At 40.6% G+C, this 27938-nt stretch overlaps 1 protein-coding gene across 4 annotated transcripts in view; it reads left to right on the forward strand.

The window, feature by feature from the left end:
* Positions 1 to 26822, forward strand: part of Pcyt1b (phosphate cytidylyltransferase 1B, choline) — a 92163-nt gene extending 65341 nt beyond the window's left edge. For 3 of the 4 annotated variants that reach the window (XM_046425301.2, XM_046425302.2, XM_046425300.2), the window contains exons 5-8: positions 1309 to 1387; positions 7113 to 7255; positions 10648 to 10836; positions 22874 to 26822. In XM_046425301.2, coding sequence (XP_046281257.1) covers positions 1309 to 1387; positions 7113 to 7255; positions 10648 to 10836; positions 22874 to 23086 — 624 coding nt within the window. In that variant the 3' untranslated portion in view covers positions 23087 to 26822. The remainder of the gene's footprint in view (positions 1 to 1308; positions 1388 to 7112; positions 7256 to 10647; positions 10837 to 22873) is intronic. The other variant, XM_058572908.1, reaches the window with a different exon arrangement.
* Positions 26823 to 27938: the final 1116 nt, after the last annotated feature.

Here is a 27938-nt window from a genome sequence, read left to right on the forward strand (position 1 = left end):
GACAAGACTCATACCCCAGCAAATTAAACTGCTACTCGAAACTACCTCTCAAAATAGAGTGAAAGGCTTTGAAAGCTGTGCCAAGAGTTTACTTGATATAATAGAAAACAGGGGTGGAAATTAGCAGGCATTCTGAAGAAGACCAGAAAGAAATTTTGTTTAAAGATGACACCTCTTGTAACTACAATGAGGAGGTCCCGATACAAGTTGGTGTCAGTAATCCAGGTGACAGGGGCCTGGATTTGTTATAGTATCAATGGAGAGGAAGTGATGGGCACAAGCCCATGAGTGCATGTGCGTGCGCACACACAACAATGGAACCTGTGGCCTATGTGCTATGGAAAGTGAAGGAAGTAGGGAAAGAAGGTCAATTCCAAGATTTTGGTCTAGGAAAATAGACAAAGGAGGTGCCACTGGAAGTGGGCCCAGTTTTCAGGAAGATGAATTCAATTCAGAACAGGTTGATTTTCAAGTGACAGCAAGAAATGATAAAAGAGAAGAAGGCTGCAGTAAGAGTTAAGAAAGCCTGGCCTGGTTCCCCAGGTGCCCATTCCCATTTCTAAACCACCAATCAGCTATGTGACTTTGGGCATATCTAAGAAGTTATCCCATTTCGTCACCTTATATCCTAACTGAAGTAGTACTATATGCACTACTCACTTCACAAAGTTAGGAGGATCAAATGAAAAAACAGACAAGTTCATTTTCATGATATAAAATATGACCTAAGTATGAGTGACTATTGTCTCATTGGGACAGAAAATGGAGACTTAGGTTCCTTTTCATAGCAGGAATGATTAAAGTCTGAGAAATGGATGAGTTCTCTGAAGGAGAAAGTTTAAAGGCAAAAAAAAAAAGATCAAGAAAACTTATTGTCAAAGGTAGAAACCTACTGTCATCAAAGGAGAGGAACCAAATATTTATTCTTCCAGTTCCAGTTATCTCTTGGAAATGGAGACAGTTGTAAATATCTTTTAGTCAAGGATTCAGATCTGTGATATAAATGTAACATATGATTGCCCTATTTCAAAAAGGCATTTAAAAAAATTAATAGACAAGTGAAAGGAAGTCTAATAGAAGAAGGAGACTGGGAGAGGGGAGGGAGGATGGGGGGAAGGGAGGAAAAGGAATGATCATGAACTGAAATCAATTTCCATGCATGTGTGAGTTTGTTGAGATGAACCCAACTACTATGTATAACCATAAAGCTCTAATTTTTAAAAAATGTGTTTTGGAGGCACCAGTTCTTTTTGAATCTTCAGACATGAACATCCATTCTATTGGTGATGTCACTCTTCTTTCCAACAGATTGACTTTGTGGCTCATGATGACATTCCGTATTCTTCTGCTGGTTCTGATGATGTTTACAAGCATATAAAGGAAGCAGGTGAGGCATCCCCCTGTGATCATCTGTCCACCACACCAAATAATCAGGTGTTAGAAGAGACATCTGCCCTAGGACTACAGCATAGATATACAGGGCACTGGAATGTCGGGTGTCTCCCAAGCAACTTCTACAAGCCTCTGTTGACATGTGCTAAGGCTCAGTCATGGCACAGACACTATTACGACATTTATATAAGAGTTAATCAGGCCTGGTATTGTGGCTCAGTGGTAGAGAACTTGCCTAGCATGTGTGAGGCACTGGGTTTGATTCTCAGCACTGCATATAAATAAATAAAAAATAAAGGTATTAAAAAAAAAGAATTAACTTGAGCACCAAAGTACTCAACCTCAGGTCTGAGGCTCAATTTTATGGCTCATCAGATTAAAATCATAAAATGGGAAAAACCATCCCTGTGTTAATTTCATGACTTTCCCATTCCAGGGCTTATGGTCAAACATTCTATAGACTGAGTCTGCTCAGCCTCTGGTTCTTAATAATTCCAGGGACATCTTTGAGATTTAGAAAAATATTTTCATGCTTGCCTTTATTAACTCTTCTTTTTCCAGTGAGCCTTAAAAACAGCCTGTGTTAGAAGTCAAAGGTTTAACATGTTCTCTTGTAATCTCAGCTATATGTACCTCCTATTGAAATGATGGAGGTCTTAGTATCAGTGGGAACAGTGCCTCAGGACAGACATGATGCTAGAAATGAAAATGACACTGGATAAATAGTTCAGGGAATTATTCTGTTACATAGAAAGTACTGATTCTCCACAGTGGTGTTCTGGCTTATTCCCACTTGTTTGGGGCCAATTAGGGAAGCTCCATGCCACTCCCAGCGGGGATGATAGTCAGGCTTGTACCATCCTCTTAGTAATGGCTTCTCAGGGTTCAGGAGCATTGGATAGAAATGTGAGCACTGACATTCTTAAATCCCAATCTTATTTGTAAGGAGTTCTGAAAAAAGGAAATTCTTTACACTTCAAACTTGGAAGGCTTCTGAGAAGCCAGGAAACACAGTATGGGAAGAAAGGGGAAAGAAGTGGTCAGTTACATGAAGATGGATTTTATGACATGGGGTGATTGAAGACTTTTTTAAGTCTTCATAAGATCTGAGCAGTGAGTCACCTGCCCCTTCCCTAAAATTACCATAAGGACCTCTGTTTTTTCAAACTTAAAGATGCCTACACACCATCTGCAGGATCTTGTGAAAATTCAGATTTGGATTCAGGAGGTCTAATGGGGCCTGAAATTCCCATTTTTAATGAGCTCACAGGTTGCTAAAAGCTGCAGATCCATAGACCTTATTTAGAGCCCCATGGATCTAGATGGGCAATTAGGGTCCAGTCACGTATCCCCCAAGGCTAACTGAATCACTTGTTTCCTGGGATTACTCAGCTACCTTGCAATGTAGGAACAAGCATTAGGTGCTGATTTTCTTTTGCAGTGAGTGACCTCTAGTGAGTGAAAAATAAGTTGCTTTTCTGATTTTAGGGAATAAAATCAATGCTGAGTTCCAATTGGGTATTGGAACAAGTCCAACACTTTTCTAACTCTAGCAATCCAGCATCTCTATTGTTGAGTAACAACATGAGTCCCAAATTTAGTGGCTTGAAAGAGTCACTTTATTTTTCTCTTGATTTTGTGGGCAGGATTTTAACAGAGGCTCAGATGGGTGCTTCTTGCTTGGGCCTCTCATATAGTTGTAATCTGATGTTGGTAGGGGCTACAGTCCTCTGAAAAGCTATTGGGCTGGGGCTCCCAGCTTGCACACTTACATGGCTGGCCTTGGATACTGGTCAACAGGGAGCTCAGTCATGTTTGTCATTGGAGTACCTAAACTTGGTCTCTCAATGTTGCTTGGGCTTCTCACAACATGGTAAACTGGGAGGAACTATCTAGAGCATGAGCAATCTGGATAGAAGCCACAAGACTCCTTCTGACCTACCACTGGAAATCACACAGCATCATGTCCCTTTCTATACAGTACAAGCAAGTCACCTGAGCCAACCCAAATTCCAGGGAAGGAAAGGGAATTACGGCCATTTTTTAATCCACCACAATTCCTTTTCCATATTAAATAGTCAAGTGGTATTTTACTTGTTCTGGGGCCTAAGATTCTGTATGACTTGTCATGTACATGAGGAATCTTCCTTCTGGTCCATTAATCTGACCTGCTGATTTCTCACCAGGAGGGAAAGTCACAGCAAAGATCTATTTGGGGCCTAGGTAGAGAGGACCAGAGTTCATTGTAGATAAAGATGCTCAGAAAGGGCCTGAGCATCCACAATTGACTTTTACACTCTAATTGTGGCCTGTTTTGAGAGTAAAAAATCACTTTAAATGAAGCCAGAGATATCAAGAACATGAATTAAGCTTTACAACACTCTGCTCTGCTTGTCAGAGCTACACATCAAAACCCTGTAGCAAGGCTTGGTGAAATGATGGAGCTGAAATGAAATAGACTGTAAGGTCCACATTACTCATCATCATTCTAATATTGCCTACTACTGTTGAAAGTTTCCTTCATTAACATGTGCTTTGCTGCTTCTTAAAATAGCTCCATAACCAAATGCTGCAGTTCTGAAAAGCATGATAAAAAAGGTTCTCTGATCATGCTCATTACTGAATATTTTTAGAAGAGCAATAATTAGGATTTGGAGGAAGCCGGGTGCCTCATTATGTCAGCAAAGGGCTTGGCTTCTTTCAGAAACCTACCTCCTAACCAGCCAAAGCAAATCTCTCCCCAGCCCCAAACCTACTTTCAGTTACTCAACCACAGACACTTCACTCTCTGGCTTCAAAGAAAGGGTGAGCTCATGTCACCAATGTCTAAATGACTTTCTAAAATCTGTTCATAGCTAGAGTCCTCTTAACCTCATAGCAGACTAGAGCATGGGAGAAATATCTACCTGCTAAAAGATGGAATGAATTTCTCACGAGAAAGCTTTCCACTGCTCCCACCAAGGTGGGGATGTTGTTCCAGCACCTACCCCCCCGACACCAGCTTGAGACTACTCAGGGTTCCTCCACTCACCAGAGCACCCTACACACTTGGGTCAGTTTCAGTGCTATATATGCCCATGTGTTTAGATATTTGTACCCTCTGCCTTCCATTTATTTTTCTGTTTTTTATTCCACTCCCCTAAAGGGTGATAAAACAAAGTTTTTCACCTGGTGGCAAACCCTAACTCAGTCCTCTGAGTCACAGAACATGAAAAACTGAATGTTCCGTCCCTAACATCAGCAGCACCACTAGCAGATGACATCAAAAGAAAGTTTCAGAAGGGACATCCTAGTTGGGTTTAGAAGACTGAAAAATTCAGGATGAACCAGGTCATTGAGGGATCAATATTCATCTAGTCATTCATTCAACAGTGTTCCTATAGTGTCTGCTTGTCACCCAGTGCTAAGAACATAGAAGAGTTTCTTCTCTCATGTATCTTATAGGCAGGTGGAGGAAACAGTTACTGAAAAAGTTGTTCTATGAAATTCTTGCAGTATTTGAAGGCAAAGAGCAATGGCACATGGGAGGGAATAACAAACAAAAAGTCCTGGTCTGGGGTTGAGGGATTTCCTTGAGGAAGTGCCACCAGACTGAAACCCAAAGAATGACCAAGAGTTAACCAGATAGATTGTGTTTCTGACAGAGTTAGCAGAGGAGAGCCAACATTTTCAGAACACTAAAGTTTAGTATGGCTGGGCCAAGGCAGGCACAGTGTATTTCCCAGCTCCTTAGAATACAACAAGAACAAAATCTGCAGATCTGCAGCACAGGAGTCTTACTTTAGGGAGTAAAGGGGAGAGGGTCTGAGATGAGGCTAGAAAGAAGCACAGAGAAGAGATCATGCAAGCTGCTTCAGAACCAAATTAAGGATTGGGCTCTAAATTCAGAGGACAGTGGAAAGCCAATAAAGGGGTCTGAGCAGGCATATTTCGAAAGCTCACTCTGAGCCAGGCACAGTGGCACACTCCTATAATTCCCAAAACTCAGGAGGCTGAGGCAGGAGGATCCAAAGTTCAAAGCCAGCCTCAGCAATTTAGAAAGATCACTCTGAGCCAGGCATAGTGGTGCACACCTATAATTCCAGTGGCTTGGAAGGCTAAAGCAGGAGGATCGCAAATTCCAGGCCAGTCTCAGGAACTTAGTGAGGTCCTAAGCTATTTAGTGAGATTCTGGGCATGTAGGTCAGTGGCAAAGTGTCCCTGGGTTCAATCCACAATACTGAAAAAAAATCACCTTGTAGATCTTGTTATGTGGGTTGAAGTGGGATGTCACTTAGTGATAGAGCACTTGTCTAGTTTTCATGAAGCCCTGGGTTTCATTCCCTGCATCACACACACACACACAAGGATACCACTGGAGACTGCTTTTGAGGCTCTTGCTGTGATATTTGAACAAGATTGTGTTGGATTGATTAAGAATGAGAGAGAAGAAAGGTGGGTGAATTAGGAAAACTTTTTGAAAAATAGGTTGGTGATTGGAAATTGACCAGATATGGGGATTGAGGGCAAGAGAAAAGGCATAGATGAGTCCCAAGTCACTGTATCCAGCTACCCCATCTCTCAGTTAAGAAGACTAAGGTTAATAACTTGCCTTCCTAGGGTTTGAATGACTTGCCCAATCCTGTAAATTGAGGACATGCTACCATTGTCCCTGGGCTCTATCATGCTGTCTCTTGTGTGATGTCTCTAAGTGGTTGTAATGAATATTGGGTAGAAAGATCTCGGTTGCCAACATATTATTTCAGTTGACAACAGAATTTTGAGCATGAATCCACTTCTATCTTAATATTTATGACCTCTTTATAGCCTGTATTGGTTGGCATACACAAACATATCTTTGAAGACTTTAAGAAAGTCTAATAGAACTTACATCTTTGAAGACTTTAAGAAAGTCTAATAGAACTTACATCTTGGCACCCTCCGTGTTTATTTTACTCAGTCCCGTGTATTCCACATGAAAGAGCTTTTGAGTGGTAAACTGCCATGCAGAGTAGACTCTTGGATAAAATCATCCAGAACCCCACAGACATGTTCTTAGAACAGAGATAACAAAAACAGTATATTTTCTCTTCTTTTCCTTCAGTATAATATGACACAGACTTCCTTGGAAGAGGAGGAGTAGCTGTGATGTGACTAATTCATTGACTCAGTTATTCTTCACTCACTTACTCATTTGATTTGCATTTATTGAGCACCTTCCACATGCTAGACACAGGGGCACTGAGCTGAGTGCTGGGGATGAAAAGACAAGGCATAATCTGTGCCTTCAAAACGTCTGTTTCTATGTGGAGTCAGATATTAAAAATCCCTTTGTTAACAGAAGATGTGTTTATGTCTAAAATGTTGTAGATTCTGCCTGGTAATATCAGAAAATACTTCCCAAAGGTAGAACCTTGAAGCTGGACCATGCAGGATAAGGAGGAGCTCTGTAATTGATATGGGCAGGGAAGTGTTATCCAAGGCAGAAAGGATGGGCTTGGCATGAGTCAACTCAGGAGCCAGATGAGTGTATGGTGTACCCTGGGAACAGGCCTGGGATTACTCCACAGGGTTTATGGTAGGGGGCAAGTGTTTGGAACTGAGGCTAGAAGAGTTGGGGCCAGACCTGAAGGCTTTCCTGACAAATTAAGAGTTCCAACTTTGTCCTGGAAAGGAGGACCATGAAACAAAATGGGTCAACCAAACTAATCTTAGTTTTATCTCCTCTCCTGTTTGAACAGGAATGTTTGTTCCAACCCAGAGAACAGAAGGCATCTCAACATCAGACATCATCACCAGAATTGTCCGGGACTATGATGTTTATGCCCGACGCAACCTCCAGAGAGGGTACACAGCCAAGGAACTGAATGTCAGCTTTATAAATGTAAGCATGCCCCTCCACATCCCCTGAGGACCACCACATCACACCTTCACCACTACCACTGCAGTCATCTACCAAGGGGTTACTATGTGCCATGCAGTGTTCTAAATGCCTTGTATTAGCTGGGTGCTGTGGAACATGCCTCCAATCCCAGAGACTAAGGGAGGCTGAGACAGGAGGAACACAAGTTTGAGGCTAGCATCAGCAAGTGAGACTCTGTCTCAAAATAAAAAATAAAAAGGACTGGGGATGAGGGATTTAGCTCAGTGGTAAGTGCCCCTGGGTTCAATTCCTGGTACTAAAAATAAAAACAAAGCTGTGCATTTATTGTCCCATTTAATCCACATAACAACCCAATGATGTGTTTTTATCCCCATTTTACAGATGAAGAAATCAATTTCCAAAGGGGTAACATAAGTTAACCAATGAGCTTCCTCACTTCCCTTCCCTCATCCCAACCTCCCTCTTATGTTTTCAGACCTGAGTAAAGGTTTTCTGGGAAATCTTGTCCCTTGCAAAAGGCAAGATTTGTCTTTTGCTTAAAGGGAAAGAAGGAGGGTGAGGGGAAGCAATGAAATGCTAAGCCCAGAGAAAATGCTTTCTTGTTTTAACATTTAAAAATTTTCATTTTCTTTAGGGCTTACAGCTGCTCATTAGAAACCTTAACAACCGTTTTTTATTGTCCAGAGAAATTACAGCTGCTTAAATAAAGTCTAAAGTCTTTGACCTCTTTTTGTATTTCTACTGTATTGTTCCCACAGAGGTGTTGTTAGTTTAATAATAGAGCAACTGTTAAAACAATCTTTAAAACAAGCAAAACAAGCTGTTCCAAAGCAAAAGGGCAGCCCCATGGCTGGAGGTGATGTTAGCAAGTCTGGACAACTGTATTTGCCTGGCCTCCAAGGAGCAGATACCTTTGATGAAAACAAGAGTCCTCCATACATACCATACATACAGAATTCCAACTCCCAGAAATAGATACGATACTTTGAAAGAGTGATTTGTCTTCAAAACTATGTATTTACACCAGGTGGTGCACACCTGTAATCCCAGCTATTGGGAAGGCTGAAGCAGGAGGATCACAAGTTCAAGGCCAGCAACTCAGCAACTTAGCAAGACCCTGTCTCAAAATAAAAAACTAAAAGGGCTAGGGATGTGGCTCAGTGGTAAAATGCCCCTGGGTTAAATTCCCATTACCAAAAATAAAAAAAACAATAAGATTTAAAAAAAAACTAGGTACTTATCATTACATGCAGACATAATTATGCAGCACTTACATAATTGATACTGAAAATAGGAGAGGTTCATCAATTGTAAATCAGTGATTATTAATTGTCCTCATGAGGCCGAGAGCACTGGGAGTCCAGGCTCTGTTGCTTCGCACAAGCCGGGCAACAAAATGGAAAATGTCGGGTTCGAGTGGCACCAGAACAAGTGGCTGAAAAGAATTCAGTCAAAGTGATTATTTGGTATCTTACAGAGAATAAAGCCCTGGTTATTTCAATAAATTAAACTGTCTGTTCTTTTAAATTGAATTCAGTCAACCATCCAAGCATGGCAAGCCATTTCCAAAAGTCATTGCTCATTCTTTTTAAACGGTCTTTCGATAAGCCACTTAGCTCAAGGAACCGTGCAGACAGTGTGGATGCGCTCACTGCCTTTCTGTGACAACAAACCTGGCCGTAGCTCAGAGATGAAATTGAATGTGTTGGATAGGCGTGTAGCTGAATCACAGAACCTCAGAAGTGGCAGGGACCTGACGGGGGCCAGTCATTAAGTCTAAGTCACTTGATTCAGAGATGAAGAAAGCAGAACCCAGAGAGGGAACCTGGCCAGCATCCCTCAAGTAAGGGAGAGGTGGAGGTGGCAGCAGGTCCCAGTATCATGACTCCCCAGCCCAGTGCTCCCCATTGCTGCCCCTGAGATCTGTACATAGCAACCATCTCCTGTGCAAAATGAACTATGGAAGACAATGATGTAAAGTCAACAGCTAAAATGTCTTGAGAGTTTATCATGTGCCCATCTGAGTGTTTTACCTGGATTATTTCACTTAATCCTCATGATAAGCCTATAAGATTGGGTATAATGACCTCAATGAACACAGGGGTGAGAAAACAGAGGCCCAGAGAGGTTGAACAACTCACCTAAGGTCACATAGTAAATGATAAAAGACTGAATGACTTCCTACAGCATATATGTGTGTGTATATTGCTGAGGTGTGACATATACATAGCTCATACCTCACCCTAAGGCTACAGTAAGGTTTAGAAGATCTAAGTCAGGGATCCAAGGAAGATCTGTATCAGTTTCATAATATTCAAGGTGCTTTGGAAAATTCTGAATTACAAAATGAACTTGAGTCCCACATAGTGAAGAAAAACAATATGTATTTTTACCCTTTTAGTGGAAAACATATGATTTTATGGCTGAAGACTCTTTGCCTCATGTTATTTTCATTGTTTTGATATAATGTTCATGATGTAACACAGATAAATGCCAGTGACATTTAATCTCAATGAGACAGTCAATGTATATCAAACAATTGCAAAATGCCAGGCATGTGCCAAGCACTTGTATGCATTGTCTTATTTAATTTACCACCATTTTACAGATTAGAAAACAGGTTTAGAGGTGACATGACTTGCCCAACACACAGTGGCTTTCAGGCATATAGATAGACAGCATTGCTGCATAAATTCCCTAACAAGAAAATCAGAGATGCTATCAGAAGAAAAACTTTCTTCATTACGAAGGAAATTGATGCAGTCCAACTAGCTTATTGGAAAATATCATTACAACGAAAGTTTCGGTATAACACACAGGTTCAAAAACTCAGTGAATGGCCCACTTATTGCAAGCAATATTGGTTTTAACAATGTCCTAGCTAACCAGAAAACCATTCTGTACACAATCTGTACTTTTGTGTAAGTACCAGAAAAATTGAGTGAGATATTTGCCTAATAAAGGGCAACTGTGGGGGCTGGGGTTGTGGCTCAGTGGTAGAGCACTCACCTAGTATGTGTGAGGCACTGGGTTCAATCCTCAGCACCACATTAAAAAATAAACAAAATAAAAAGGAATTCTTTTTTTAAATAAAAGGGCAACTGTATCTTTTTTATTTTTCTCTTATATAAGTGAATTTAGCTCATAGACATTTAACAGAATTAAAACAACTTGTACTTCCCTTTACATATCCAAGTAGATTAATGAAAAATGACTTTCTTATAAGAATTGCCCTTCCTGTCAATCTAGCCCTTGGGAAATGGCAACATCCTGACTCTTAATGTTAGAAACAAATACAAATTGACATAAAATGTGACCATTAGTGTGAATGATTGATCTCGCTCATGCCCTCTTGGATAAATCCACTTCTTTCTTCTATAAATTTTGACCAGGAAAAGAAGTACCGTTTCCAGAACCAGGTGGACAAGATGAAAGAAAAGGTCAAGAATGTGGAGGAAAGATCAAAGGAGTTTGTTAACAGAGTGGAAGAAAAGAGTCATGATCTAATTCAGAAGTGGGAAGAGAAGTCAAGGGAATTCATTGGCAACTTCCTAGAACTGTTCGGACCTGATGGAGCATGGGTATGTAATTATTTCACTTAGCCCCACAGGAATGAGTGTTTTTAGTTTATCTTCCTTTTCATGGAGCACTATGTCACTCCCTTATTGAGTTATGGCTTTACCTCTCAATATTGTACACAGTAGCACCCAAAGGCTGGGCTGGTCTCTTTCTCTTCTTTGTCCAGAGGTTCCTAGCCATTCAGTAATCATTGAATGTCAGTTATTGCAGAGTTTAGTTCTGTAGCTTATCCAAGTCTCCCAGTTGGAGATGATGTAAAGCTTGAGATTAAGGGTAAGCAGTCATTCACTGGCAGCATGGAGCTTGTGTTGCAAGCCAAGGCCAGTGGCTCTTGGATCAACCACAGATATTTATGTTTTGGGGAGGAGAATGCAAAAGAAGTACAGCTGCTTTGGTTACCTTTTGTTGTCAGGAATCTTCCTCTTTTTTCTTTTGGAAGAGAGAAAGAGAGAAGAGGTAGAATTTTGCCTTGTAGCTGTGCCCATCGTGACCTTTCTTATTTTTTTTTCTTTTTAAAATTTTAAAAATTTGTTCTAATTAATTATACATGATAGCAGAATGCATTTTGATTTCAGCACAAATTTTCATTTCTCTGGTTGTACATGATGTAATGTCGCACCATATGTGCAGTCATACATGTACCTAGGGTAATGATGTCCATCTCATTCCACCATCTTTCCTACTCCCATGCCCCTTCCCCTTTGCTCAGTCAAAGTTTCTCCATTCTCTCCATGCCCACCCTCATTATGGATCAGCATCCATTTATGAGAGACAACAGCTGGCCTTTTGATTTTTGGGATTGGCTTACTTCACTTAGCATGATATGCTGGCCCCCAGCAAACTTCCAGCTGCCAGCAATGATATTTTCTAATTCCATCCATTTACCTGCAAATGCCATAGTTTTATTCTCTTTTAATGCTGATTAATATTCCATTGTGTATATGTACCACAATTCCTATTTTTTTCATGGCGTACAAGGGTTAGGGCAAATCACAAAATCTTAGGGACTGAGGCCATGAACTGAGAAAAAATATAAATCATCTTCTTGCCTAAATTCTATAGACAATTTTGAATGATAACTATGGAAAGGGGGAAAAAAGAATATTCTGAAAGCCACCTAGATCTCCATTGGTATTTCTACCATTCTTGCCCTTCCTGAGGAAATAACTGTTATTGTCAGTAGAGCTAAGGAGGAGTCTATGAAACAAATACTTTTAATGCTGACTTTCCTTGTAAAACAAAAATACATGATTCCTCTTGCTTTTTCTGATTTTAAGTAGCCTACATTTTCTATTATGATATGAAAAGTCTCTAATGAAATCCACATTGACTTAATTATTTTATTGTTGGGTTTTCACTGATGCCTCTGCTCGTTTGAGCTCATTCATTATAGGTTTATCTAAAAGTAAAACACTCAATAATAGAAAAAGAACAATGTTTGGGAAGAGATGGCTTACTTAAAGCCAAGTGGCCTCAAAGTGATTATAGCGGTGGATATTATAGGCCAACTTTGTCCTATCTATTTGTCTGAGTTTGAAAAGGAGAGGTAGAAATTTTGCAAGGGCTATTTGAGCTCTTAGTAACTTCTAGAAAGAGCTGGCAAGAGTGGAAGAGCCAGGTACTGGGTTCCCTTTCATTTTCCTCAGGCCTGTTAAAAATTTCAGTTCCAACAATTTAATCCATGACATTTATTAATGTTCTAGTCTGTGCATGGCACTATGGAAGAACACAAAGATAGACAAAGAAAGACTCTGTTCTCTGATCTTTAGAACATGAAGTCGGAAATTTCTCACTTGATCTCATGCATAACTTAGTGGTTCATGTTTTCACAATTAACTTTCAGGCTCTGAAGGAATAGCTAGTGTTTTTTTTTTTTTTTTTAATGAAACCATATAGGTATTCATTTGCTTACAGGGATTCAGAAATGTGTGTCTGCTGAGAGGCCCTCATATTGTAATACAAGGGGTGGATGTTTTCTCCATTTGGGGTGAACAAACGCAGGAAAAGGATATAATTTTGAAGCAACTTTATGGCCCTAGTCCTTTCAAGCACCCAGTGAAGGCAAAATAGTAGCTGGAATTGTTCTTAGGGAGTCTGGTGACAGTGAGCTGAGGTGATTTTTAAGAAATGAAACCCAGCTTAGAGACTGGAGGTTTTTCTTTTTCAAACTTGCTATTAGTGTCAAAACTGTTATTAACATTAATTTACTGTATCAGCCAGACTTAGACATTACTTTTTTCCTGTTGACATTAAAAGTACGGAAATAGTACAAGGATGTTAAACGCCAAGATAAGTAATTTGCTTTTCATGAATATGCTATTATTATAATAATTCTTTATTTGTGGATTTGGGACTGGAACTCATTTCTTAAACTAGAGGATCTGCATTACCTGCAAATACAGTATTGATACAAATTACCCAAACTTGGAAAGGCACAAAATAGAAGGATTTAAGGTACAAAATTTGGGACAGCTGGATCAGTATGCAGCATAATATGTAGCTTATAGTGGGTACTCCATAATGTTTAGATAAATGGACATATGAATGAATGGATGTGTGAGATAGACCCATTCACAGAACCTTCTAGCATTTACGAAGGATATGATGAGGACTGAACCTCCTTCTATACCATTAGTTTTTCATTGCTTATGGTGCCAGATTACATTTTTGTATTTGGTGGATTAAATTCAATAGGCAGACTTAGTTTGCTTTGCTCTCAGCAATATTTTAAAGTTTCTTTTAGAGAGGGCATGAACTTCTCTACTTTTTCATGGTCACATCATTCCCCATAGCTTTTCCTTGTCCCCCAACCTGATTTACACATTTATGCTGCCCACCTGGCTCCAGGGAATATTTGAATTTGCTCCTTATCCACTGTGGGAGGATACTGCATAAGGAGGTGAATAGCAGGAAGTAGAAACATTGGGGGCCGTCTTGTAGGCTGTCAGCCACAATGGCTTCTGAAAATTTAAAGCAAGCAATCTTTGTATGTCTTAAATGCTATAATGGATTATCTTTGCCCACTTATTCAGTTTGATTGGTGAATTATGAGAGTACAAGCTGTTGTTTTGCAATCTCATCACTCTACTTTTTCAACTACTTTTGTTGATTCTTCTTCTCTTTCTCCTTCTTCTCATTCTTCTTCTACTGGGGATTGAACCCAGAGGCACTTTACTCCTGAGCTATGTCCCCAACCCTTTTTATTTTTTGAGACAGGGTCTCACTAAGTTGCTGAGGGCCTCACTAAGTTGCTGAGGCTGGCCTGGAACTTTCAATCCTCCTGCCTTAGACTCCCAAGTAACTGGGATTACAGGCATGTGCAATTGCTCCCAGTTTGATTCTTCTTCTTCTTCTCCTCCCCCTCCTCCCCCTCCTCCCCCTCCTCTCCCTCCTCCCCAGTACTAGGAATTAAACCCAGAGACATTACCACTGAGTTAGACCACTAGCCCTTTTTATATATATATTTTTTCATTTTGAGGCAGGGTCTCACTAAATTGCCTAGGTTGGCCTCAAACTTGTGATCCTCCTTGCCTCAGCTTCCTGAGCTCTAGGATTACAGGAATGAACTGCTTCACCCAGCTTGCTTAATTATAAGTAGTCTTAACTCATACTCAGAAAGTATCCTATAACCCAGCCAGAAAGGCAAAGGGAAGCCTTCTGTGTTAGTCAGCTTTGTGTTACTATTACAAAATCAGCTTTAAAAGAGGAAAGGTTTATTTTGGATCACAGTTTTGGAGGCTTCAGTCCAGGGTTGATTGGCTCCATTGTTTCTGTGTCTGTGGTGAAACAGTACATCATAGCAGGAGTATGTGGTAAAGGAAGCTGCTCATCTCATGGCAGCTGGGAAGTGAAGGGAAAGAGGAAGAAAGGGGGTCCCATAATTCCCTTTGAGGATTCCTCCCAGTGACAGGAAAGACCTCCCACCAGGCTTCAGTTTTTAAAGTTTCCACCACCTCCCATTAGTGCTATGAGCAGGAGACCAAACCTTTAACAAGTGGGCCTTTGATGGACATTCCAGACCCAAACTATAGCACCTTTCCAACAGAGACACAGTATTAATTCTCTTTGGTGGGTGTGCTTATGAAAGACATACTGTCTCAACAAAGGGTCTTTTTCAAAGTAGTACTTAGTACTGAGGGTCAAGGAACCTAGGTCAGGAGATGTTGGCCCAGTATTCGGGGTTTGATTTGGGGATATGGTCTTCCCAGCAAAACGTTTTTGTTTTTATTTCAAATATCTGACTTCTCAGAGAAGATACATTCTATTCAAATATCAGCTACTCAACCACATATGCTGTTTTTAAAAATATTATGTATTATTTTGAATGAGCTGCCCTTGTATTCATTCACTCTGAAAGCAGAATTCATTCCTGTTTAAAATTAAATGACTAATTGATTTTTTTTAAAGAAAGAGAGAGAGAATTTTAATATTTACTTTTTAGTTTTTGGCGGACACAACATCTTTGTTTGTATGTGGTGCTGAGGATCGAACCCGGGCCGCACGCGTGCAGGCAAGCGTGCTACCGCTTGAGCCACATCCCCAGCCCCTCTAATTGATTTTTACCATGCAAATAAATACAGACTCTTTCCTTGAGCACCAGAAGAGAATATTTTTAAGTCAGGAGCAAGTTTTTAATTCATCATAGACCAGTAAACTCTTCTTGCTCCAGTCCAATCAATGATATATTCTATGCCAACCAAGCAGGCATGCATCATCTGATATATGAGATTACCTTTTTAAAAATATTTTTTTAGTTATTGATGGACCTTTATTATTTTTAAATATTTTTTAATTGTCAATGGACCTTTATTTCATTTATTGATACACAGTGCTGAGAATTGAATTCAGTGCCTCATACATGCTGGGTAAGCGCTCTGCCACTGAGCTACAACCCAAGCCCTATGAGATTACCTTTTAATCAAGTGGACTGTGTATGTCCATTTTTACAAAGAACAGATTTACACAATGCGAGGTCCATTGCTAATTTGAAAAATCATGGCATATATATATATATATATATATATATATATATATATATATATACACACACACACATATACATAATAAAAATTTGCATTTTAATGATTTAAGATTACAGTGGCATTAAGTACATTCACATTGTTGTGTAACCATCACCACCATCTATCTCCAGAGCCTTTTCATCATCCCAAACAGAAACAAAAACACTCTGTGCCTCTTAAACAACTCCCTTCCAGCCCCTGACAAACATCATTCTACTTTCTATCTCTGTGAATTTGTGTAGTCTAGGTATACTGTATTATATCAGTAGAATCATAGTATTTGTCATTTTGTGTCTGGCTTATTTTACTTAGTGTAATGTCTTCAAGGCCCATTCGTGTTGTAGCCTGGACCAATGTTGTAGCAGCTCTCTAAAGGCTGAATAATATTCCGTTGTGTGTATATATGTACCACCTCTTGTTTATCCATTCTTCTGTTGATGGATTTTGATTGTTGCCACCTTTTGGAAATGGTAGATAATACTAGTATGAACATTGGTGCTATGTGCATCTGTTTGGGTCCCTGTTTTCAATTCTCTTGGGTATGTACATGGAGATGGAATTACTGGATTATATAGTAATTCTATGTTTAATTTTTTGAGGAAATTCATACTGGTTTCCACAATGGCTACACTATTTCATATTCCTAGTAACAATGCACAAAAATTCTAATTCTTCCATATCCTTACCAACACTTATCATTTTATTTCATTTTTTTATAATAGCCATCTTAATTTTAGGCACTGCTAATTTCAAAGACTGTTTTGAGCCAGGCACAGTTGCAAACGCCAGTAATCCCAGTGGCTCAGGAGGCTGACGCAAGAAGATCATGAGTTCAAAGCCAGCCTCAGCAAAGCGAGGCGCTAACCAACTCAGTGAGACCCTGTCTCTAAATAAAATGCAAAATAAGGCTTGGGATGAGGTTCAGAGTTTGAGTGTCTCTGAGTTCAATCCCTGGTACCCCCACCCTCTAAAAAAGAGGTCAAATACTGTTTTGATTTTGAGAAAGGAGATATAAAATGAAGTCTGTGGATCTGAGATAGATTTCTCACTTGGGACTTTTTAACAGTTGGCTTAAACAAAATTATCTTTAAACAAATGCACAAGTAGATGGGGGTAACCATGAAAAGCTTCTTACTATGAAAGTGGCTAATTACAAGAGAGGTAGTCATGAGCATGGAGTCACTTCCTGGCTGGTAGCAAGTTCCTTTGCATCTCCAGGACTCAGTCACAGCATCTGTAAATGGGGAAAGGAAGCTTAGCTGCCTGCTAGGGCTGTTGGGAGAATTAAACTAGTTCACACTTGAAAGCCCTTATAATGGTGCCTGGCACCCAGATGCGCATCAGGAACTGTGTAAGGGTTAGTTGTTGATGATGTTGTTTATGAACTTGGCCAGAACTGAAACACCATTCCTCTCTCTCCTTGAGTTTATCTTGCTTACCAGAGGTTCAAAACAATCATACTACAATACTTTTCATTTCTAGCAGACATGCCAGAATATATCTGAAATACTGAAACCTTTAAAGGCATTTGTCAAGACATTTATTGCCTCACTAGATGTTAAGTACTTCTTAAAAGGAAAAACTTTGTAGGAGGGAAATAGAAAATTACTTTCATATGGACAGGACTATAAATGGGATTATTTTCTTGGGGAAAATTTATAAATGGAAACCTCTTAATACAGTAAAAGATTGAATTTAAATACCTTTTCTCTTTGAAAATGCCATGCCATGGTCTTCATTATTTGTTATATTTCTAAAGTGCTTTTCTTCCCAGGAAGCTCATTACAAACTGTCTCCTGACCCGATTTAATTCAGCTCCTTTGCAGGGGAACCACCCTTCAAAATGTACCAGAAACAGATCAGAGAGGCTGCAAATCGAGGCCGGGAGTTGTTTTGCATGGATATCACATTTTATGATGTGTGACACCATTGTTTATCATTAAGGATTCAAATTCCTTCATTCCCTTAGGCAGAATATTCTCATTTATGAGTCTGATTCAAACTAGAGTAGACAAGATGTAGATTTCTTAGAAAGTGGGTTTCTAATGGAAATGGTGACAATCCATTAACAGCAGGAGGGCTAATGGCTGCCACTAAAAATATACTTAAAGATTACAGTAATAAAAACACATATTTTAAAGTGCCTGCTAGAAGTTCAAGAATTTTTTTTAATGTTGCTGTTAATAATAGGCCACCAGATCCTTTTGGCATTTGATTTTGTCTCATAAATGGGCTTAATCTAAAGTAATGCTGTTGTACTATAGTATTTTTTTATTTGATTTTGAGGGGAGTTGGATGTCTTTGGGCAGAATTATCAGTGCCCTTAATGGAAGGTAAATAATTGGTGTATTCATAGGCATATGGAATTTTAAATCTGGAAATGATTTTAGTGATCAGCAAGTCATCTCTCTTATATCTACTAGAGGAAACTTGAGACTCTAAAAAGTGATGGGCTAGAGCTTAGGAAGGAAAAATGAGTGCCTGAAGGAATTGATGATGTGCATGAGGTCTTAATATTTTCTCTCCTACATCATCATTGCAGTGCCTGCCCTTCTGCTTCATCTCCCTGCCCAAGACATCTGCATTATCTTCCTGTATTCCTACCATACACTTTCTGATGGTTTGTTTTGTTTTCTTTCCACATTTTTATTGGTGCATTATAGTTGTACATAATGATCTATTGTCACATATTCATGTATGCACACAATATAACAATATAAACTGGCCAGTGTCACTCCCCAGCACTCCCCCTCTCCTACCATATATACATTTTTATGATCATAAAAGTAATATACAGACAACCCTTGGTATCTGCAAGGTATTGGTTGTAGGACTTCCCTTAGATACTGAAATCTGTAGATGTTCAAGTCCCTTATATAAACTGGTGTAGTATTTGCATATAACCTATATAATTCTCCTGTACACTTTAAATCATCTCTAGAATACTTACAATACCTAATACAATGTAAATGTTATGTACATATTTCTTATACTATATTGTTTAATGAATAATAACAAGAGAAATGTGTACATGTTTGGCACAAGTACAATTTTTGGTCTACAGTTGGTTGAATTCACAGATGTGGAACTTGCAGATATGAAGAGCCAACTGTATTCATTATAGAATTATTAGAAAATAAAGACTAAAAGGAGACTAAAAATTACCTGTTGTCCCATCACCCATATCTTTTTCCTTCTACATTATATACATTACTTCTACAACATTTAAATCATGCAGAACATATTCTAAAATTGTTTTTACTTTATAATTGCTCATGAGCATTTTTTTCATATTAAATACTTTTTTAAGAACCTGATTTTCCTCAACTTCTTCGTATTTCATATGGGAGTTGTATGAGATTTCTCTAACCTATTTAGGGAGTTTTTGTTTTGTTTGTTTGTTTGTTTCACAGTGCTGGGAATGGAACCCAGGCCCTGTATACACTGGGTGGGTGTTCTACCACTGAGCCCTGTTTGCAGTTTTGTCAGTTTGACACTGCACTGAATATCCATATAAACAATAGACATTCACATAGATCTCTGATTATCTCCTCAGGAAAGAAAAAAAAATAGCTTTTGCACCTATTGCCAAATTACCCCTGAGAAAGATGCTACTGTGTATTCCTCCTACTTTTCCTGTGCCCTCATCCTCATCCTGTGCCCTCATGCAAATACTACACCAGTTTATATAAGGGACTTGAACATCTACAGATTTCAGTATCTAAGGGAAGTCCTACAACCAATACCTTGCAGATACCAAGGGTTGTCTGTATATTACTTTTATGATGAGGGCACAGGAAATTTTTTGAAGAAATTTTTTGCAATTTTTTGAAGAAAGTTAGCAATCTGATATATAAACAACTCATTACAATAATTTGCATCTGTTTGATTATCAGTGACTCTGAACATGTTTATAATTCATTTATAAATTTCTTTTGTGATTGCCATATGGAACATCCCATATTCCTTTCCTATTATGTTTTTTATTTTATTTTTATTTATTATTTTATTTTTATTTCTTATTATGGTTTTTACCTTATTTTTAATTTATAATCTCTATTTAGTATTTATTTATTTATTTATTTATTTATTTATTTATGGTGCTGGGGATTGAACCCAAGGACGCATGCCTGTTAAGCAGACACTCTACCATTGAGTCAAATCCCCGGTCCCTTTAGTCAAATGTTGCAAAAATTTCCCCCTAGTTTTTCATTTACCTTTTATCTTATTTTATAATATTTTTTCAAACTTTTAAATTTTTATGTAGTCAAACATTGACATTTTTCTTTATGGTTTCTTTTATGCTTAAAGATATTTCTAAACAACAAATCTGATCATAGCCCTCCTTTGATTAACATCTTCCCAGGGAGCTTAGGGTGGCAGTCCAGCCTCCTTCTGGAGCTCCAGGCCCAGGCTATTGTCACCCCATATGTTCTAGTCATGCCAAGCAACTTGCACTTAGTACTCTCTACTTTGTGTCCTCTGCTTGGAAAGCTGGTCCTCTCCCTACCAGTCCCCACAAACTTACCATCAACTCTAATCCCTTTTCCTGTGTATTATCAAAGACCCAGATCAGACATAGCCATCTGCTTGATTCTTGTCTTCTGCATCCCCTTCTTCTTGTGCAGTACCCAGGCTCCAGAAGATGTTCATAATAATCTGCAGAACAGAATAATCCAAATGATAAGCAAAGTCTAAAATGGCTAGTATTGGTTGAGCTTCCTTAATCTGAAAATACAAAATCTGAAATGTCCCCAAATCTGAAACTTTTTTAGCATTGAATAGATATACAAGTTAAAAATTCTACCTGACCTAATGTGACAGGTCACAGGCAAAGGAAAGATGCACAACAAAAGTATCATGTAAAATTACATTTAGGCTAAGTGTATAAGGTTTATATGAAACATAAATGAACTTTGTGTTCAGACTTGGTTCCCATCCCCAAGATATCTCATTATGTATATGCAAATATTCCAAAATTTTAAAAATTCAAAATCTGAGTCACTTCTGGTTCCATGCATTGGATGAAAGATACTCAATGTATAGGAAAATTGGCTTTGAGGGCTAGTTTAGGATAAAAAGATTGGACTGAGCTTTTGGAGGCCAAGACTCAGCTGTGAGCAATCAAAAGACCCCAGCCACCATAGGCAGAACCCTCAGAAGGTGGTGGAATGGAGCATCTGGGTGTGGGGGTTTCAGCATCAGTCAAAGGGTAGGAGGCCATGTAGGCTGCCAGCACCTAGAGGCCTGGCAAACAGGAACTCGGGGCCAGGACTGAGTTTCCCAGAAAGGTGAAGGACAGTGTCAGGGAAGGGCTCATTTCTGAAAGCACCAAGCAACAGTCACCTGAGGGCCCAGTTTGGAAAACCAATTTTACCATCCAAACCTCCTCCCACCCCCACACTCTTCTCTACCCCAGCAAATAGCATAGCCACTTTCCAGAAACTGGAATCACTTGATTTCTTACCTTCCTATGAGCAACATATTGTCTGTTAGCAAGTCCCATTGACTCAACCTTCAAAATATAGCCAGACCATATACTGTAGGATGCCATTTTGATGACATTCTGGAAAAGGTAAAACTGTGGGGCCAGAAAACAGATCTGTTGCCAGAGGTGGGGAGAGAGAATGACTACCAGATCATGAGGGAATTTGGGGGCTGATGGAACTCTTCTACACCTTGATCATGTTGGTAGTCTACCAACTGTGTTTGTCAGAACTCATAGAACTGTGCATGAGAAAGGTGAAATAAATATACCTTAATGAAAATATGGAGAAAATATAGTGGGAATCCAACCTTTTCTCACCATCATTACCACCATCACCGTTGGGCCAGCTGCCATATAACCTTGGATTCTTATTGAGATGGTCTGTTCTTCATTGGTCTCGCTGCTCCTGCCTTTGATTCAATAAAGTCTATGCTCAGCACAGCAGCCAGATTGCTTCTCAGAAGACAAAAGCAAATTTTGTTATTCCTTTGCTCAGAACTCTCCAAAGGTTTTTCTTCTCCTCAGAGAAGGCCCTACATAAAACAATCCTTTGTTCTTTCACCAGCCTAATAACTCCCAAACCCTCCCTCACTCCTCTCCCACTAGCTCTCTCCACTGCTGCCATGATGGCCTCCCTCCTCCCCTTGAACATGTCCTGTGGTTCTCATAGTAAAAGATAAGAGTTCCCACAATAGCCGCCAACACACTTAGTAGCACAGCTCTGTGCTATTTCTCTGGTGATCCCTTAACTCCCTCCCTTATCCTGTTCCCCACCCAGCAGACCCCACTCCACCCCCAAGGCCTGCTTGCTCTTCCTAGTGCATACTATGCTTCATTCTTGGAGATTTCTGCCTGGTTTCTACTCAACAGAGTCTCTCCCTCATCTCTTTCAGGTCTTTGCTCAAATAACATTTTTTTCAGGGAGGCCTTTCCTGAGCACCACATTTGTAAATGCAGCCCCCCATGACTACTCCTACTTGCTATATCCTCATCTTATTATTCTCACAGACACAGTTCCATCTGACATACCAAATATTTTGTTTATTATGGGATACCTCCTTAAGTCCACGAGGACAGAGATGTTTGTTTTATTTTATCCTGCCCCTCCAATACTGTTTGCCTGGCAAATAATAGATACTTTGGGGTGGTATTGTGGCTCAGTGGTAGAGTGAGCATGTGTGAGGTCCTAGCATTTGTGAGGCCCTGGGTTCGATTCTCAGCACCACATTAAAATAAGGTATTGTGTCTAACTACAACTAGAAAATAATATTTAAAAAATAGATACTCAATTAAATTGTGTAGACTGAAGAAAAGAAAGAATCCCAAGAACTAGCAGTGATTGTAATCTTATGTATCAGCATCTCTCTAGCTCAGAATTTTGGCCAATTCCTTACAACTCATGGTCTTTGGCAACATGGAATGTAGTCTATGATGTGGGCACAGGTTTTTGGGGTGGTGTCTTTCCTTTTTGTTTTGCTGCCACCTGAGACTGCTACGTTAACAGGCACCTTCTCTCAAATTTCTCTCTAGAAGCAGATGTTCCAGGAGAGGAGTAGCCGGATGCTACAAGCCTTATCACCCAAGCAGAGCCCTGTGAGCAGCCCAACCAGGAGCCGGTCCCCTTCCCGCTCCCCGTCACCCACCTTCTCGTGGCTTCCGATCAAAACCTCACCTCCCTCCTCACCCAAAGCAGCCTCAGCCTCCATCAGCAGCATGAGTGAGGGGGATGAGGATGAGAAGTAAAGGTGGCTGGCAGGCAAGAGCCACACCACACAGGAGGGGGAGGGGCACTGGGGATGCCTGGGTGGTGTTTGAAGGGGAAGAATCATGGGAGCTACAGCTCAATAGGGAGGCCCTGAGCTCTGCTAAGGGAAGGTTGATCTGTTCTCCCTCATCTTCCACATGGCCCAGCTGGGCTCAGCATGGAGGTTTCCAGCTGGAGAACCTCCATAAACCTTCTTAGCATCCTCTAGAATCACTCTAGTTTAACCTTGCTAAAGAGAGGAGCAGAGCACCCCAGGGAGACTTGCACTGAGTAGGGTGACTTCTGCTTTTATCCATGCCCCCATCCCCATCAAGTAAACTACCTGTGGAAGCGGCTGTTTCCTCAACCTGCTACTTTTGGCTCTTTAAAGGGCCTTGCACGTTGCCTCCTACCACCCAAGCTCTGCCAGAATAAATTTGTTTCCAATAGAGGTGGCAAAGTGCTTCCGAAATAGTCATGTTAAAGACAAATTCCAGTCTTCTCAGTGCAGCCACTAAGACCTGATGTGGCAACACATCAAATCTTTCCAGTGCCGGGACCATGGCTCAGAGCCAAAACCTTGCTTTGGATCAGATATAAAAGGTGATCTAGTGTGAACCCTAACTTCTCACTCAGAGGACAGTGTTGGCAAGGAGAATTCCACCTAAGTCCTGATGTGCTTCTGGCTGTACTTTCTCATTATTGGTGTGACTTTATTGTTTTCCAGAAATTACCTTAATCGGTGGAAACTGCAACAAGGAAAAACATCCTGTATAAAAAAAGAGGAGCTGCTTTGCTTTGGCTCCAAGTTTGGCAGATGAGAAACATCTCTCGAAGCTTCTCCTTAAAGGATGCTACTATGGAATGGCTCTTCCCATTTCTGACCAGTTAACAGTTTCATAGACCTCAAGTAACAGTTTGATGTACCAAACACATAGTATACTGATAGGGGGTGCTACCTGCACGTATCTGTTCTGTGTATGCTCCAAATATGCCACCCCAGGGTGTATACCATATGCAATATGAATATGTGGTGGTGGCATTTTATGATATACTCCTCTCCTGCTCTCCACCCTAATAGCCTGCTGAAATCCTTATCTAAAGAACCATCTGGTTCCCTTGTGACTTGGGCACTTTGTCAAAAGCTCATACCAGATTCTTGTAGAAATATTTTGTCCCAACCAGGAAATTATTATTGTTCTCATGGCCTCCCATAACATTTTGGGGTGAAGGCAGGTTCTGAAGAGTTTTGCAAAGAACAATGGGCTAGTTCTTTGAATGGGCTAGTTATTGCTGGCTATAGCTTTGTTAAATGGGATGAAGACTCTTTAAGATTCCTACAGAGTTGTCTGAAGTTACTGCTCCTTTATCACATGTAGGAAATGAGCAGGTAGAATCAAGGTTTAGAACCAAACTCTTGGGCAGACGTAGATATTGCCTCATTATCCTGGTAATGTCAGGCAGAGCTGGGATCTGACTGAGCAGAAGCCCCAACCAGCAACTTGTGGGCAGAGCCCAGCACCTCTTGTGACAGAAGCACCCCTTTTCAGGGGACTTGGGAGCCAGCCTTTTGGGGGCAACTGATGAAGGAAGGTGGCATGTCTTTCCCCTTTGTGTTGGGGTCGAACTACCTCCCTGCCCACCTGGAGACTAGCGGTGTTTGTTGGAAAGCAAAACTATGCTGCTAAGCTGGCTTGGAACCTCCTTGTTCCTGGTTTTCTCCAGAACTCTGTAAAGCACTCAAGCAAGACAGAGGGCGAGCAGGAACTTGGTCTTTGAGAAGTAAAGTTCTTTTTGCAGTTAAGGCCCTCCCAGAGCATACTCTACAGAGAGCAGCAAGGGCTCCTTTCTTCCTTTGTGTCCATTTGGCCTTTACCTTCCACCATGCCCCCAGGGCACACTGTGCATGTGTTGTATGCCTGTCAATTCACGACTGATACTTGTAGCAGTGAAAGGTCAGGGGACCAGCTAGCCAAGAAAAGAGAAACAAGGTGAGAATTAGGAAAGTGAAAAGAGGCTCCTAGAGAGAGAGGAGGAGGATAAAGAACATCCACTCTCTTAAACTATGTCAGGACCTCATTTTATAGGTGAAACTCTCTTGAGGAGGCCTTTTAATGCTGTGACTCCATGTCCCAGGGTGGGTAGATCTATTTCTAACTGAGTCCTGCTCTGGAGCAAACAATATGTGGTTGATAAACAAGTCTGAGTATAAATTTGCAGGCCTTACACAGCATACTGACAGGTGCCACATATGTGACTCATCAGATAGTGCCACCATAGCTGCCAATTATGGGAAATGACTAATAATCTGGGATATTACAGGGATGGGCCCCAACAACTGATAAGTGGGTTCTAAATCTCATCCTCCTAACCTCTAACAACACCTCCCCTCCTTCCTAAGACCACGAGTCTACTGAGAAAGGAATGGGAACATTTCTGCCAAACTTTGTTGATCTTTGGCCATCTCTCAGTCTCTCCCAGCCCCTACCCCCCACCTGCCCTGCACCCAGGAGGAACTGGAGTTGCCCTTTGTTTGGGCCATCCAGTCAACAGTCATGGCCAAGAGCAAGTTAAGGCTGGAATAAGAAATATAGTAAATATGCTGCAAACTTAGTGAGGTAAGCAGAAGTTACAAAAAGCAAGAAAATAGATTTTGTTTTGCTGTAGAAATGGAAGGAAACTTCAGACTGAAAAGAGCTAGATGAGAGCAGTTTAGGATTGTGGATGGGGCAGGTTATGAAGATGGGAAAAAATGGGAGTGAAGAAATGTGGGAGTGGGAGGGTCAGTATTTTCTGTTCCCTTTCCAGGGTTAACTTGGCCCCTAATAGGCAAAGGAGGAAGGTTCCTATTACATACCTCCAAGCTCAGTGGATATGCATGCAGCACAGGTGGCAATCAGGTGCGAGTCCCTGCCTCTCAGCCTTTCACATTTCAGTGCTTCCACATCCTCCTGACAGGAACCCTGAAATCAAATTTTGACCCCTCCTCCAACTAAACAAGTGTGGAATTATAACACCACAGTCACACTGCATGACCTGTTTCTGGCAAGCAAACTCCAGTGTGCCAGGACCTTACAAAGGCAAGGGGAAGCCAGCCTCATGAGGAGCAAGACAGATGGAGCCTAACTTCTGACTTGCTCTGGGTGAAAGAAACAGCAGGGGAATTTCAACCTTTCTCCATGTTTTAGGCTCCTAGAGGCTGTGATTTCATCCTTGAAGGGGAGGGGAACAGGAAGAGCACAGATTTGTTTTCTCTCCATCTTCAGGACTTATTTTGGCACCCAGTCATACCCCAGGGAGGGATGCAAAATGGCATCACTGGCTCAGCTGAATCAGATGAGCTCCTAACTAGCAGACATGTGCCTGTTTCTCAGGCATCCATGCAGCATTTGTCCTGGCTGTCTGATAAAAAAAATAGCTTATGAGGCATTTGCAATTCTCCTTTTCTCTAGACGCCTCTCTAGTTTCTTTGTTGTGTCACTGCAATGTGTCTGGGGACAAAGCCATAAGAAGAGCATACATACTTAAGACTCTGCTGTACATATAATAAGACAAGAAGACGATGATGACTTGTCTGGGTTAAAGCCCGACCTAATGCCCAAGCATTTGCTCTGGTGCTGAATAATGTGAACTACTGGAATCAGTACCCTTCCCCATACTCCTTCTCCATCCCCACTCCTGCTCCCAAACACAGCATTCCCAACTTGTTTATAAATAAAGGGATGCAGAATTGCACTTTTGCCTGTTGTGTTTCTTGAGTGTGCTATTGTTGTGTGCCCATTTAGAAGCTCTAGTTAAATGTGGAAAAATACAGGCATTAGAGCAGCTGTCCCAGACCTCTGGCTGGCTTTGCCCAGCTGTGGCTCCAGCACTCAGAAGGATCTGACTACACTGTGCAAAATGGGGCCAAGTCTTGAAGTTGCTAAATGCCCCACATCTTGATTTAAAAGCTAAGTTAATAATGCACCCATTAAAAACTCTGGAAAGAGAGAGAGGGAAAAAAAGGTGAACTTACACAGAGCCACCTGGAGGGAAAGTCATGTGGTAAGCCCAGTCGGGAACCTAGATTGTTGGTCTTATTACTCACTTGCTTGGTGACTTTGGCCAACCACTTCACTTCTCTGGTCTCTACTTTTGTAAGATGAGAGTGTTGGAGGAAATGGTTTCTGAAGTTTCCTTTGGCTGTGAAGTTCTATGCATTGCTCCCAAGCTTCTTGAAGCTATCATGCTCTCTGTGTGACCAGGAGAAAGTGCTTACTTCTCACTGAATAGAAAGCTGGAGAGGTGGTCCTCCAGTCCCCTGGGGTCTCCACAACCAGCATTACTGGTGATCTTACTTCCATAATTGGAGCATCAAGATAAAAGACTCTGACTTTACCTTTCTTACTTTGCCACTTAACAAAATACTTCATGTGTACCTAGACTTTGGGAAGTGGCCAGTTTAATACTTTTCCTTTTGGGGGAGGAATCTCCTTTGATCAGCTGGAGACAGGCAGATGGAGGTGGAGGTGCTAAGTCATGCCCAAATGTCAACAATGAAGGCAAATGTTGATGTTCTGCAAAGTGTGCTTATGCCCTCCCCTCACTCAATTTAGGAGCTTCCATTACCACCATCTGGAGGGGTTTAGCTCTTTGAAGTGAATATAGTTCTAATACTAGCTGGATTCTAGAATAAATAAAGCTAGGGATGTAGTGATCAAGGGAATACATTTTAAAACAATACCTGTTATTCATAGACCACATTATTTGGCCTTTTCATACAGATTAAACATGATCTTGACAGATTGTATTTAAAGCAAAAGTTAATTGGTTTTTCTTGACTTTTCTGATACCTCAGACATAATCTCCAGG

This window comes from Marmota monax, unplaced genomic scaffold, assembly GCF_021218885.2.
Source record: "Marmota monax isolate L192 unplaced genomic scaffold, Marmota_monax_Labrador192_F-V1.1 WCK01_AAM20220418_F8-fsc00075, whole genome shotgun sequence".
NCBI classification, from domain to species: domain Eukaryota; kingdom Metazoa; phylum Chordata; class Mammalia; order Rodentia; family Sciuridae; genus Marmota; species Marmota monax.